Source organism: Fringilla coelebs (genome assembly GCF_963513975.1).
Source record: "Fringilla coelebs genome assembly, chromosome: 12".
In the NCBI taxonomy this organism is placed as follows: domain Eukaryota; kingdom Metazoa; phylum Chordata; class Aves; order Passeriformes; family Fringillidae; genus Fringilla; species Fringilla coelebs.
The window spans coordinates 5,341,096-5,355,385 of NC_140038.1; the positions used below are offsets into that span (position 1 = coordinate 5,341,096).

The 14,290-nt window shown below is 50.1% G+C and overlaps 2 protein-coding genes across 2 annotated transcripts in view; one reads left to right on the forward strand and one right to left on the reverse strand.

Moving 5' to 3' along the window:
* Positions 1 to 3,524: 3,524 nt before the first annotated feature.
* Positions 3,525 to 6,997, reverse strand: PCLAF (PCNA clamp associated factor). The gene is made up of 4 exons (XM_084213683.1): positions 6,936 to 6,997; positions 6,256 to 6,345; positions 5,280 to 5,421; positions 3,525 to 3,910 (listed from the first exon to the last, which is right to left on the reverse strand). The coding sequence occupies exons 1-4, from the start codon at positions 6,979 to 6,981 to the stop codon at positions 3,853 to 3,855; spliced, it is 336 nt and encodes a 111-aa protein (XP_084069809.1). The 5' UTR covers positions 6,982 to 6,997; the 3' UTR covers positions 3,525 to 3,852.
* Positions 6,998 to 7,406: 409 nt separating this feature from the next.
* Positions 7,407 to 14,290, forward strand: part of TRIP4 (thyroid hormone receptor interactor 4) — a 28,671-nt gene continuing 21,787 nt past the window's right edge. The window contains exons 1-5 of the mRNA XM_084214083.1: positions 7,407 to 7,531; positions 7,885 to 8,051; positions 8,938 to 9,074; positions 11,458 to 11,691; positions 12,886 to 12,964. Of these exons, the coding sequence (XP_084070209.1) occupies positions 7,446 to 7,531; positions 7,885 to 8,051; positions 8,938 to 9,074; positions 11,458 to 11,691; positions 12,886 to 12,964 (703 nt within the window). The 5' untranslated portion in view covers positions 7,407 to 7,445. The remainder of the gene's footprint in view (positions 7,532 to 7,884; positions 8,052 to 8,937; positions 9,075 to 11,457; positions 11,692 to 12,885; positions 12,965 to 14,290) is intronic.

Below are 14,290 nucleotides of genomic sequence, written 5' to 3' on the forward strand. Positions count from 1 at the left end.
AGCAGCAGCAATTTGTAATTATCCCTGTGAGAAAAAGGAAAAGCCTTAGGCTATGGGGATGAGATAGGATGGAGTCTGTTCCATCACTGTCTCTTGCCCAAACAAAGATCATTTTGCCCAGTAAGATTTAAAATTCAATATATTAGGGCCCTCAGGAATTTTTATTTCCTAAACACTTCCATCTCCTCTCCTAAACACTTTGTTTGCTCACTTTGCAGCTGCTTTTGGAGCATCCAACATCTCCAGCTGAATCACAAGCCCACTTGTGCCAGCAGTGACCCCCTGAGCTCTCATTTGTGATGTGGGTACATCCAACATCCCCCAGGGAAAAGTGTGGGTGCCTCAGCCTGGGTCAAAGGAGCTCTTGGACCTTCAGGCGTGAATAGCAGGCTCAGCTGAGAACAGTTTGTTGCTCATTAGTGCTCTCAGGGCTGTGCTGTTCTCAAGGTCAGGGGTCAGATAAATCATTTGGACTACTGGAAGAAAATTCCATGTGTTGGGATGGAAATAAAATCTGCTGGGGGGGGGTGGGTTGCCCTCACTGCCCATCCCTGACCCTCCAGCCCCGCTGGGTTTGAGAGAGCCACGGGGATTCAGCCAGTGACACGGAGAGTGATTTTGTTGAAGCCATTTCCTTACCTGGCAAGATAACACCGACTCAGGAAATGAGCAATTCCAGTCTCTCGTCCATGTATTTATATATTCTCTTCACGTTTCCTAAATAAACTGGTCCGAGGCAGAAGGAGCCTGGTCTGGTCCCTGGCACAGCCCAGCGTTTGTAGCCGAAGCTGCTGCTGACATCTATGGTCAGCCCGGGGTACTGGTGTTTGAAATGCTGGAGCCACGGGCTGCATGGGGTTGGAAAACATCTTTAAATTCCTCTCCATCCACCCCCTGCCATGGGCAGGAACACTTCCCACTATCCCAGGGCACTCTAAAGCCCAGCAAACTTGGCCGTGGCAGTCACAGCTTCTCTGGGCAATCTGTGCCAGGGCCTCCCCACCCTCACAGGGAGGAATTTCTCCCCAGTATTCCATCTAACCATGCCCTCTGGCAGTGGAAAGCCATTCCCCATCATTCTGTCCCTCCAAGTCCTTGTCCCCAGTCCCTCTCCAGCTCTCCTGAAGCCCCTTTAGGCACTGGAAGGGGCTGTCAATGAGTTGTGGTGCTCATATGGATTTAACCAAAATATCATTATTGTAGAATAATCCCTTAAAATTACAAGAAATGATCTCAGAAGTGAAAGCTAGTCTGAGGATATAAAAGTAATACTGACTGGATTTCCAGCTGATTGTTCCCCTTAGGAGGTTCTCTAAACCACACCTCTTGCCCTAAGACTGTGGAAATCCCCTTTCAGAGGGAAAACCCGGCAGGTGCCCTAACATTACACCCAGTACAGTAACACGGAAAATTTATCTGTAAATTAATTTTCAGCATTGTGCATGACCCCTCTTTGCCACATTAAATTTCACTAATTAATTATGTTGTTGGACTGAAGCATTTGAGATTGATGGAAATCATTCAGCACAGAGCATAGGTGCAACTCTCTCAGCATTCTGAGATCCACACAGTGCCATTTTAAGGAGATTATTATTGGAACAATAGCTGGGAAAAAAACCCCAAAAAACACAACCAGGCAAGCTTTTGGACACGGAAACCTCTTACAAATCTGGTCTTTCCTATAAATTTATTTTGGGTTGTCTGAAGCTCCCGAGCTTTAGCACTCTCTCCCTTTCTGATTTTTTCCCTCATTTTCAGAAGAGCTGGGTGCTGTTCCTGTTTCCCTACAGACACAAAGATTAGCAGCAGGGGCACAGCTGGAGCTAAATCAGCTCCAGCCCCAGGGAGGGTGGGTTGAAGGTCACCCTCCTGTATTCCCATTGGGGCAGGAAAGCAGCCAAGTAAACATCTTCTCCTGCATTTTGTTCCTATTGAAAACTCAGCTTTAAGACTGCAGGTCCTGTTGTAAATATTTGGATTTCATCTGTGCAGAGGGAGCATATTTATTTGTTTATTAGAGGCAAAAGCAGTTTAGTTGCTCCTCAATCCCTAGTGTTGCTCTTTCCTGAGGTTCCCAGCAGGGTGGGTGGGTAGCACAGCGGCCCATAGTTGATCCCAAGCTCTTTCTGTGCACCTCACATCCCTCCACAGCCTGGTGTGCTCCAGCCCCATCAGATTTTATCTGCTTAATGATGTGTGAGAGCAATCCAGCACAGGAAGGACATGGAGCTGTTGGAGTGAGTCCAGAGGAGGTTCAGAGAATGGAGCAGCTCTGCTGGGAGAACTGGGATTGTTCAGCCTGGAGAAGAGAAGCTTTGGGGTGATCTAACCGTGGCCTTTCACTGCCTGAAGGAAGCAGCAAGAAACATGGAGAGAGACTATTTTTACAAGTGCCTGGAGTGCCAGGACAAGGGGAAAGGGTTTCCTACTACCAGAGGGGAGGGTTAAATGGGATATTAGGATGGAATTCCTCCTTGTGAGGGTGGTGAGGCCCTGGCACAGATTTTCCAGAGAAGCTGCCCCATCCCTGGAAGTATCCAGGGCTTGGAGGAACCTGGGCTGTGGAAGAGGATGAGCTTTGAGGTGCCTTCCAACCCAAACCATTCTCATTGCTCCTTAATGAGCAGCTCCTCATCCTTCCCCCTTCCCAGCTGGCAGCCGCATAGCCCTGATGCTGAGAGCATGCAGGTGATGGGCAGAGCTGATCAGAGCCCCCAGGTGTCTGCTGCCTCCCAGGCCTTTTTAGAGGAGAAATGGAACTGAGGAGATGCTGGTTTGGCAGGTCAAAGGGACAGGAAAGAGCTGCCACTAGTGCCACTGTGATGATGTTTTGTGGAGTGTTAGGGCAAAGAAGTCTGTGGCTTCTTCAGATTTTCCCCCTTAATAATTTACATAATCTTTGAAAAATTTCTATTAAGAAGCAATCAATTGTTGCTTCTCATTCAAGCTTGAGTTGCTTTTCTGTAATAACTCTCCTTTTTATATCAATAGACTTTTTAGGAAGAGGTTTTTACAGCATTCACTGCTTTCCCCACCAGGCTGACCTACAAGAGCTGCTACTAAACTCTCCTGATGTTGCTAAATTTAATTTTAATATCCTCCTAACTTCCCCTTTTCATTTGCTCAACAATATCATGTTAATTTCAGGGAGCTTCTGAGGAAGAACAGAAGCAGAACCTGTGACATCAAGACCTATCACAAGGCCCCACTTGCTATTTTCCTATGAATTATCCCAAAAGTTACGTGGCAACGTTATAACAGCCATAATAAGAAGTTTTATTTAGTTTTAGCCATTTATTGCACCCCCAGCTTTCAGAGTTCTGATTCTTTAGAACAACCAGTTTGTTTTCATTAAACTTCACCTCTAATCAGAGCAAGTTTCAGCTGCCCACTTACGTCTCCAGTGTCTTTCCAAATCCAGTTTGCCATCTCTGGACAAAGAAATCTTCATTAACAGCTTTTACTGCAGTAGAGACACGACACAGGTGTGTGCTCAGATGGTTTCAGTTTATTAAAAACGAGGATCTGCTTTGCAGTAACGGAACAACCACAATCATGCAAGTCTTGCACAAACACAAGGCAGGCAGAAGATGAAAGGCAAAAGCTGCCCAACATGCAGGAGGAGCTCAAGCAAACCAAGATAAAAATTAAACCAGTGGTTTACAATGAACATTAAGTGCCAAACAGTAAAAATTAATTAATTTCTCCAGTGCTCATGCCATCTTTCAGACTTTTAGTCTTGTACAAAAGCTGAAAGGAAGCCATAAAAAACTGTAAAGAGCTATGCAAATGTACAAAACCCATCTCGAGTGGGAGGAACGTTTTAAAACAAAAATCGAGGTCAGATCACATCTACTCTTCCTCCAAGCACTCTCCCTCTTCGGCAGGATCCAGTGGCAGGGGCCGAGCTCTGTAAGGAGCATTATTTAGAAGCATTAGCAGAAAGCAGCTCTGGTTTGAAAGGCCAACAAAGCCCTTTTCCCAAAGCCCAAATGACTGACTTAGCCTCAGACAGCACCTTGAGGCATCAGGACTGACAGGGGCTACTTTATCCTGTGTTCTCTTCCCACCAACTGGTTCTTGCTCAGCCCAACAAACTCCAAATTAAAGGGATGAAAGTTTTCCTGTGCTACAGCAAACATTTTCTGTTTTACCAACAGGTGAGATGCACTTAAAAGCCTTAAAAGTCTGCTTGTCCTGCAGGACAATTTGGGGCTGATTCTTATGGGCTCCCCCTGGCAGTTTGGAAATATCTATATTTGGTGGAAAAATGGAGGTTCAACACAGAATTCTCTATGGAAAACAGAGTGTCTGAAAGATAATGTTTTATATTGCTGCCTTTTTAGTCAGTAGTGCAGCCTACAGGCTAACCTCTGAGGTTCCAGCTTGGAAAAGCTATTCAATTCCTGGCACATGGAAATTGTTAGTGCTCTCCTAAGCTTCTCCAAAACCTCACTGTGCTGGCAAAGTTATGCCTGAGCAGTAAGAACTTGCCCCATCTATCAGTTACTCCACCTATTTTCAGGAACCTCGACGAGGTCCCTGAAAACTTTGCCAGACTTTGCTGAGAAACATCACTTCCATGAGGATACAGAGGTCAAGACAGACATACTTTCAACTTGCCCCTTCAAAAATGAACAGGAGTTTCACAGAGAAAAAAATAATCAGAGCTTGCCTCCCTGTGGGGGTTCCAGTTGTGGGTTTCTCTGGGTCTGGATTGAAGGCACTTGAGAGGGTAGTTCATGTTCAGACTCAAGTGTTTATTATTCCTTATCAGTAAAACAGCCTCACTGCTGTGAGTTCAGCAGCTTTTCATTAGAAGGCACAAAATGGCCAACAATCTCTTGTTCCAAGGTCTTTTAAGACTAAACTATCCAATTAAGAACTGGCACCTGGATTATTTTCCCTTTTAACCCAATAACTGATCCCACAGAGCCCTCAATGCAGACTTTTCTGTCCAATTACAAAATGCCACCCAAACCCAAGAAGAAGGAAGAAGCATGAAGAAGAAACCCAGGGTGACACCCTGTGCCCTCCACCTTGCTTCCATCCACAACACACTAAAAACCCCAAACCCTCAATTCCTCACCAAGTGACACACCTACACTGCTCTCTATAACCTATTTCACACTTTTGTGGATTCCAGTCGATCTTGAAGTCTGGGAAACTTTCTCCATGAATGAGGGTCAAATTCAGTGCTCCCCTGGGGTCAGGGCACCCCAGAGCAGACAGAGAAATATTCCCTGGGTTTCTACCCTCCCCCTGGCCCCAATACCCACTCCAGGCCGCTGGTCCCGGGCGTGTCTCCGTCGGATGCCCGGCTCTCCTTGGATGGGAGCTGCAGGAAGTCGCTGATGCCCCTCTGCCAGGCGGGCACCGGCCTCACACACACCCGGTTCAGCCCCACGGGGCGCCTGGCACCTGCGGGGAGCGCCGGGTCAGCCTGGGGAGGGAGCGGCGGCAGAGGGAGGGACGGAAGGAGGGGCAAAGAGAGGATGGAATGAGGGAGGGAGGGGAAAAGAGAGGGACAAAAGGGAGGAGGGAGAAGAGGAGGAGGAGAGAAGAAAAGAAGAAAGAACGTAGCGTAAAATATGACTGGCTTTTCACAAATATTAAAATGAATATTAGACGTGTCATCTTAGAAAGTGATGCTGCGTTAATTTTCTTAAGTAGCGTGTTAAATATAGTTTTAGGTTATAACATAATGTTAAAATAGAAACTATGCTATGTAAGGTACTTTTTTAAAGAGAGGACTTGCACCGAGATAGTAGCCACAGGACGCCTAAATCTTTCAGAGAAGAAGAATTTATTGCTCTCTTATGGAGTTCTTCCTGCCTCGCTCAGCCCTGAAGATGCCATTAGGATTCAGAAGAAGTTGACACTGACCAGACAGAATCCTTTGTTTGAATGGAATTTATGCATCACGTATGAGATGTATGAATATGCAATAGGCTATTGCTTTTCAGGGTTAATCTTCTGTTAATGTGTGTCCTTTTTCGGGCTTATTTTTTTTGCCCAGAAAAAGGTACCCTGACCGTCCACAACTCCTCGTTCTTATTGTCTTGTATTACCCTAAATCCTAATTGTCCAAATTTTTATTACTCTAATCATATTACTACTTTCATAACCATTTTATTACTTTTAAAATTTCAAAAGCAAGTGATTGGCCTTTTTCACAGTAGCGAGGGAGAGAGGGAAAGAAGGAAGGGAAGGAAGGAAAGGAAAAAGCGAAGGAGGAGAAGGGGCCGCGCTCACCTCTCCGGCCGGGCAGCGCCGGCCCCGCGCTGACGCTGCTACTGCTGCCGCCGGAGCCCAGCGCCTTGCGGGGAGCGCGGGCGACCAACACTGCGGGAACAGGGGGACAGCGGGGCTCAGCAGCAGCGATCGGAACCCGCCTCAGCCCAGCCCTGCCCGTCCCGTTCCCTTCCAGCCCCCTTAGCCCGTCCCGTCCCATTCGGAATCCCTCTGAGCGCGTCCCGTTCCCTTCCCGCTCGGAACCCCCCTCAGCCCGTCCCGTTCCCTTCCCGCTCGGAACCCCCCTCAGCCCTGCCTTGCCTGTCCCCGTCCCGCTGGGAATCCCCCTCAGCCCGTCCCATCCTGTTCCCTTGCCGCTCGGAACCCGTATTAGCCCGTCCCGTCCCGTTCCGGCTCAAAACCCCCCTCAGCCCTGCCCGTTCTCTTCCCGCTCGGAATCCCCTCAGCCCTACCCGTCCTGCGCCCGTCCCGCTCGGAACCCGCCACAACTCGGAACCCGCCACGCCACAGCCCAGCCCAGCCCAGCCCCAGCCCCAGCCCCAGCCCCAGCCCCAGCCCCAGCCCCAGCCCCAGCCCCAGCCCCAGCCCCAGCCCCAGCCCCAGCCCCAGCCCCAGCCCCAGCCCCGTCCCCGCTCGGAACCCGCCCAGCCCAGCCCGTCCGGTCCGGTCCGGTCCCGCACCCTTGCGGAAGGCGCGTCCACGCTGATCCACCTTGGTCCGCGCCATCCCGGCCCGGCAGTGCCCGTCCCGGCCCCGCCCCGGCAGCGCCATTGGCCGCAGCCCGCCAATGGAGCGCGGCACCGCCCCCGTCCCGCTCCCCTTCCCGCTCTCCTCTGCCCGGGCGCGATATTGGGGAGAAATTCCCTGCGAGGGGAGCGAGGCGCTGGCACGGGTGGCGCAGAGCGTCTGTGGCTGCCCCAGCTCTGGAAGTGTTTAAAGCCGCCGTGAACGGGGCTTGGAATAACCTGGTCTATCGGGAGGTGTCACTGCCCATGGCGCGGGGTTGGAATAGGATGGGATGGGATGGGATAAGATAAGATGGGATTTACGGTCCCGTCCAACCCAAAGCCATTCCCGGTTTGAATGAACCGGTCCCGGAACGGTCGCTCTGCGGCCCCGTTCCCGGGGGGAAGGGAAAGGAAGGGGAAGGTGTCGGGCGGTGCGGCGGCGTTTCCCGTCCCCCGCGGAAGATGGCGGCGCCCAGCGCGCTCCTGGCTTGGTGCGTCCAACACCTGCGCGGGGACTTCGGGCTGGACGTGGGCGAGGACGTGGTGAGGTGAGCGGGGTCGGGGCCGGGCGGGGCCCTCCTGCCCTCTGGCAGAGGCTCCTCGGTCTAGCACGGAGGAAACGCGGTGTGTCAGGGCGGGTGTTTGCCCGGGGGTGTCGCTCGGGTGGAGATTTGGGGAGGGTCCGTGGCGGGAGGTGGGATGTGGGGTGACAGAATCACAGATTGCTCTTAGTTGGGAGGGGTTCTTAAAGGTGATATCGTTCCACCTCCTGCCATGGTCTTACCACGGTCCCCACAGAAACCTGATGCGAAAAGGAAAGATAAATGTCACACCTGTGCGATGAGAGCGCGGATCACCCGCCCTCCCCTCACCCGTTTTTCTCCACCCCGGCCCGTCCTAGGTACATCTTGTCCATCACGAACGAGGAGGAGATCCGGGAGTACGTTGTTGACCTTGTTCAGGGCACGGACGGCAAGAAGAGCTGGTTTGTGGAAGAGCTGCTGAGCAGGTGGAGGAAATCTGCCCAGCCGCCCTCCGAGCCCTTCCCGGCCTACCGGAAAAAGGACGGTGAGTGCTGCAGAGCGGGAAACTCCCAAAGAAACCCGGTTATTGTGGTTACAAACAATTCCATGCCACGAATCCCTGTGTGGACACCATCCCATTCCTGATTGTGGGGCAGTTTAAAGCCTGTTTTTGTGGTAGCAAGCCCCCAGGCAGGTAATAATTAGCCTTGACTCCATGTTCCAGAAGGCATGAAAGATACTTTATTATTTGAGATGTACAGTTCTTAAAGAAGCAATGGTGGACCTAAGACCTGATTGGTCTCAGAGTGAAAATCTCTCCCACACTATTGGTGGCTGTCAATAACACACTCTAGAAAACCATATCTATAAAGAATGGTTACAGAAAGAGAGGTAATAATTGTTTGAATTCTTTTCCTCTAAGTTTCCCAAAGCTTCTATTCAGCTTCCCAGGATTTTATGGGAAAGTCTGTGGCCAGAGAGCTGCTGCCACGTGTTTTTAGTCATGAAGTAGAGTCCAGGGACATCTTTCTTCTGCTGGCACTTACCCAGCCTCTCTCTTGATTTGTTTATTAGAGGCAAAAGCAGTTTAGTTGGTCCTCAATCCCTAGTGTTGCTCTTTCCTGAGGTTCCCAGCAGGGTGGGTGGGTAGCACAGAGGCCCATAGTTGATCCCAAGCTCTTTCTGTGCACCTCACATCCCTCCACAGCCTGGTGTGCTCCAGCCCCATCAGATTTTATCTGCTTAATGATGTGTGAGAGCAATCCAGCACAGGAAGGACATGGAGCTGTTGGAGTGAGTCCAGAGGAGGTTCAGAGAATGGAGCAGCTCTGCTGGGAGAACTGGGATTGTTCAGCCTGGAGAAGAGAAGCTTTGGGGTGATCTGACTGTTGCTCCTCAATAACTCTGTCTGTGCTTGCTCCCACTGCCAGAGGCTTTGGAAGTGCTGCGGGCTGGGGACCAAGGGAAGAAAGGGAAGCGCAAAGGGAGGAACAGGCAGGAGAGCCCGGCATACCCCGAGCCCAGTGCTCATGGGGAGGAGGTGAAAACCCCCCTGGACCTGGCCAAGGTGAGTGTGGGCACCAGGGGGTCACTGGAAAGACTTGGTGTCTGGGGAAAGAGGGTGTCAGACACTGGTGGAGATGTGGTTGGAAGGTGGAAAGGAATGTTTGGGACATGTCAGACTGGGATGCCCAGGTGGGCACGGCTCAGGCCACACCTCAAATCCTGGTGTCAGTTTTGGGCTCCTCACAAGAAAGGCAGGGAGGTGCTGGAGTGTGTCCAGGGAAGGGAACAGAGCTGGGGAAGGGGCTGGAGCACCAGGAGGGGCTGAGGGAGCTGGGACAGGGGCTCAGCCTGGAGATAAGGAGGCTCAGGGGAGACCTTCTGACTGCACAACTCCCTGACAGGAGGGGACAGCTGGGTGGGGCTTGGGCTCTGCTCCCAGGGAACAGGGGCAGGATGAGAGGAAATGGCCTCAAGCTGTGCCAGGGGAGGTTTAGGTTGGATATTAGGGAAAAAAATTTAATGGAAACCGTGGTCAGATACTGGAATGGACTCTTTAGGACAGTGGTGGAGTCACCATCCCTGGAGGGATTCAAAAAACATGTGGATGTGGCACCTGGGGAGGGAGAGAGGAAGAGGGAAAAGGAGGGAGACGGAGGGAGAGGAAAGGAGGGAGAGTTATTGATGGGTCTCTGTGGTCTTGGAGGGCTTTTCCAACCTAACCATTTCCATGTTTCTGTGATGTCCAGGATGGGGAGAAAGGTTGTGTCTATAACTAGGAGTAAGGTAATCACCAGGTAGCAAATGTGCCAGCATGGATTTTTCTCCCCCAGAAAACCTGAGAGGAGAGAGCAGGTGAAGGAAGTTGAGGCTGTAATTAGGAATAAAAGGGATTTCTTTAAGTCAGATATGAGGGTGGGGATTTTAAGCCACCAAGTGGTTAGAACATCCCTTCCTACTGTATTTAAACTATCTCAGTTACACTGATTGAAGCTTTAATTAGCAACTGAAACACTTCAGAAAGAAACTATGGAATTAGGGGATAGAAACACCAAAACCTGAGAAATGTTGCGATTCCTGAGGAAGGAGTGGAACTTGAATTCACGTTTTTAAATGGAACTTTTTGGAACAGGGAGCCTGCAAAGGCTGAAAGTATTATAAAAGTGTTATAGGATAAACCAGGACATTTTTGAATTGGTGAGTTAAAAGTGGACAGTCATGTTCCATTTCCTTGTAGTTACCTTCTAACTTAATTAAAATTAAAAAAAAAAAAAAGTGAGAAAGATCTGCCAAAGTCACTTTATCTTGTTTTGGGCTTTGGTTTTTTTTTAATGGTGGCAGTGTTTGAATCTGGCAGTGGTACTAAAATCAGTTAGACTTTACTGGGATGACTGGAAATGCTGCATGTGCTTGTCACTAAACCAGATTGAAACTCAGAGGTGAATCATGAAATCAGTGAGGCCAGATCACAGAAGGAGGAGCAGAATTTATTTTACAGCTCAGTACTTTAACCCTCCTGTGTGGAAAACCTCTGCTGAGGTGGCTGTGCCCGGTGGGATTTGGGGAGGCTGCTGGGAGGTGACATGGCTGTGAATGCCCTGCTGCCACCCCCAGCTGTGTCTGGGGACAGGCATGCCCAGGGTGCACAGCTACAAACAGGGAGTCTAAATAATCCTTGGAAGTGAGCTTGGGAGTGATACCTTGTGAAGGCTGACCTAGAACAGAGACTGGACAGAACTAAAGAATAAAGTGGGGATTTATTAAGAGGCCTCAATGGATCCACCTTGGGCAGCACAACCCAAAATGGAGCACAGATCATGGAATCTCAAACTTTTATTGAGTTCTGGTCCATTTGCATATTGGAGTTAATTGTCCAATTACAGCTTTAGCCCATGCAGTCCCATCCTTCTTGTTTTCTCTCTTTGGTCCACGTTGTTTGTGCTCTTGGGGCTGAGATTTGGATCAGCTGTCCTTGGGTGCCCAGCTAGAGCAGCAATTGTTGTGTCTCCCTGCTCTGTGAAGGGGGCTTACTATTTCCTGAAATGAAGCCTAGACTTACACACTGAAGCAGAATAGAATCTGAAAAATGTAAAAGCTAAACCCTGAGGCATCAGGAGTAGCTGAGCTGTGTTTGGAGCTGTTAAACAGGCGTGAGGCTGTGCAGAGCACAGAGAGCAGCGCTCGCTGCCCAAATCCCACCAGCTCCAGCTGGCATGGGGGGCAGACTTTGAGTGCATCCTGGTGTCCTTTGTTTGGATTCCTTGGAGCTTTTCTGGCAGGCCTGAGCTTGTCTTCCGCTCAGTCTGGGGTCTGGTCCAAGTTTCACTCCAGTGAGGCAGAGTAACACTTGTCTGAACCTCCTGGCCTGCCCCGGGGTCAGTGCTGGCTCCCTGCTGGCAGTGCTGCATTGGGAGCACAGTTTGTTTGTTTATTTTTTTCCTTCCCAGGCCCAGGAGAGCAGCAGTGGGGTCAGCAGCAGTAGCATTTCCTCCAAGAAGAAGCCCAAGTATGTCAGCCTGTACACCAGGGAGGGGCAGGACAGGCTGGCCGTGCTCATCCCAGGCCGCCACGCCTGCGAGTGCCTGGGCCAGAAGCACAAGCTCATCAACAACTGCCTGGAGTGCGGGCGCATTGTCTGTGAGCAGGAGGGCTCTGGGCCCTGCCTCTTCTGTGGGGCCCTGGTGAGTAACCTGGGAGTTACTGCAAGCTGCTGGGCAAGGGGCTGCTCAGGGCCTTGGAGCACAAGCCCTGGGGGGAATGACTGAGGGAGCTGGGGGTGCTCAACTTGGAGAAAAGGAGACTCAGGGGTGACCTCATCACTCTACAACTCCCTGAAAGGTGCCTGTGCTCAGCTGGGGTCAGTCTTTTCTCTCCAGACAGCACTGACAGAACCAGAGGACACAGTCTCAAGCTGCACCAAGGGAAATTTAGGTTCGGTATTAGGAAAAAGTTTTTTACAGAAAGGGTGATAAAGTTCTGGACTGGCCTGCCCTGGGAGGTGGTGGAGTCACCATTCCTGGATGTGTTTAAAAAAAGACTGGATATGGCACTTGATGCCATGGTTTATTTGAGGTGTTAGGGCACGGGTTGGACTTGAAGGCCTCTTCCAACCCAGTGATTTTGTGAATTCTGTGCCCTGCTTGGACCTGGAGAAGTTGGCTGAATTAGCCCTTCAGATAGACATTCCTCTTGCAGAGTTCTAAATCAGGGAAGGAAAAAACCTGTTAGGAGGTTTCCCCCATAATTTGCATGGCTTTGGAGCTTTTCTGGTTTCTGACAGTCTCCTGTGTGTCACTGCAGTGTCCAAAATCTTTGCAAGGCTTCAGCCCCATCCTGGGCAAAGCCCTGGTCACCTTGTCAGGAGCAGTGTCCTGCTTTTCCTTCAACTCTTGTGTGATATGGATCCTTTGGGATACCAGATTCAGTTCAAAGGGCACCTTTTGGAGAAAGGGGATGAGCTATTGATGACAGAGGAAGTTCTTCATGTGAGAGGAAAATATTAACTGGGTAGAGCAAAATGTTTTAAAGCAGATTGGTTGCTATTTTGAAAGATCAGTTTAACTCCCAGTGGCTAGGAAGGAGAGAAAAACTGTTAAGGGTTGTGGTTCTGCTTGGGATGGTTCTGAGCTCATGTCATGTCCTTTGAGCTCAGACAGCAACATGTCCACCCACAGAACAGGGAGAGACCAAACTCTTTTAGTAAAGAACAAGCTTCCAGGGTTCTCCCCATGTCAGTGGGGAAGAGAAGGAGGTTTGGGTTGTCACTGCCACTTTTAACAGCCTGAACTGTTGTCCAGGGCTCTGAAACTGGTCAGGCTGTGGCATCATTCCCACGTGATGTCCTTCCCAAGGCTTCATTTCCTTCTTTTCCTCAGGTGTGCACTAAAGAAGAGCAGGACATTCTTCAGCGTGACTCCAACAAGAGCCAGAAGCTGCTGAAGAAGCTCATGGCAGGTCAGTAGCTATTCCATGCCTGGAATAGAATGAATCCAAATGGTCTGTGTGCATTATTTCCTTCAGACTTCACTGAGCCACTTGCCCTCATTGCTGCCCTTTGTCTGGCATTAAAAGGATGGATTGGAAGCTGTTCCTTGGTTCCTCCTGCAAGCCCTAGGCAGCATTCCCAGGCTTCAGCAGAGGTGACAGTGGCAAGTGTCACATGGCAGCATGTGGTGTCCTTTCCTGAGGTTCCAAGGCTGCTCATTCAGCATTCCAGAATCAATCTCATGAACTGGATCGTTGTGGCAGTCCTTGAAAATTAGGATAAGTCTCCTGTGGAATGTGTGCTGTGCAAGATAAAGTGCTGCTGTCTGATTTGCTGGGCTTAGAGAGGTGGTGGTTAATATTTCCTAGTGGCTCTTCTTGTCTCACACTTACCTTGGGAGCCAGAAATAGGAACAGAGCCAAGGAAAGCAAGAGGAAATACTACCCAGTGTCCCAGCGAAGACCTGTGCATTGTGGGGATGTTTGTCTGAGTTTAGCTGAACTACAGCCAAGGTCGTGGTGTTCTTGGTTGGAAAATACACTTTGCTGCTGAGGGACTGGGGAAATACTTACTTCAGATCTGGGCTTCTCCTTAGAGCTGTGGAGATGGCAGGAGGATGGAAGTCCTTAAGAGCACCAGCCAGTCTGTTCTATCCTTCCAATATAGATGTTGGCATACTTCAGGATCCCTTTTTTTACCTGTTTTATCTCTTTTCCTCCTGCCCCTGCCAGCTCTTGTTTTGTTCTCTGTGTAGGTAAAAGCTGGAATGTGGTTTGCTGTTTGTCTTGGGAGTAAAAATTGTGGATCAGCGACCAAAGGGAATTGCAGGCAGTTGTTTCCCTGAAATGAAGGCATGTCCCAGTTTGGTGAAATGCACTGGTTTGTTCCATCATGGCCTGCCTTCAAGCCTTTTATTGTGGCTTTTTTTGGTTGTTCCCTGTTGGTTGGGTGGGTTTGGACCCCTTGCCAGGAGGGGTGAGAAAGAAGAGCATTTGCTGGGAATAGATTTCTCCATCTCTGGAAACAGCTGGTGTGGTGTGTCAGAACAGGATATTGTTTGTGGGAGGCACAAACAGCAGCAGAAGGCTCTGGGTCTCCCTGGAATCTTCCTGGGCAAGAGGCTCTTTGTGGGGCTATCAGCATGTGAGGAGGGTTTGGCTTTTAGGAATGGACTCCTAAAAAAGCTGGGGTTGTTACTGCAGAAGAAAAGCCTCCAGACCTTAGAGCCCCTCCCACTGCCTAGAGGGCTGATGGAAAGGAGAGAGAGGGACTACTCAAATGGGCAGATAGTGATA

What these genes read in the sequence shown, in the direction of transcription:
- PCLAF (XM_084213683.1), bottom strand. Translation starts at nt 6,981, where the DNA reads ATGGCGCGGACCAAGGTGGATCAGCGTGGACGCGCCTTCCGCAAGG. An exon ending in TGGACGCGCCTTCCGCAAGG is followed by an intron (nt 6,346 to 6,935) that starts GTGCGGGACCGG and finishes CTGTTCCCGCAG; the next exon opens with TGTTGGTCGCCCGCGCTCCC. An exon ending in GGCGCTGCCCGGCCGGAGAG is followed by an intron (nt 5,422 to 6,255) that starts GTGAGCGCGGCC and finishes CGCTCCCCGCAG; the next exon opens with GTGCCAGGCGCCCCGTGGGG.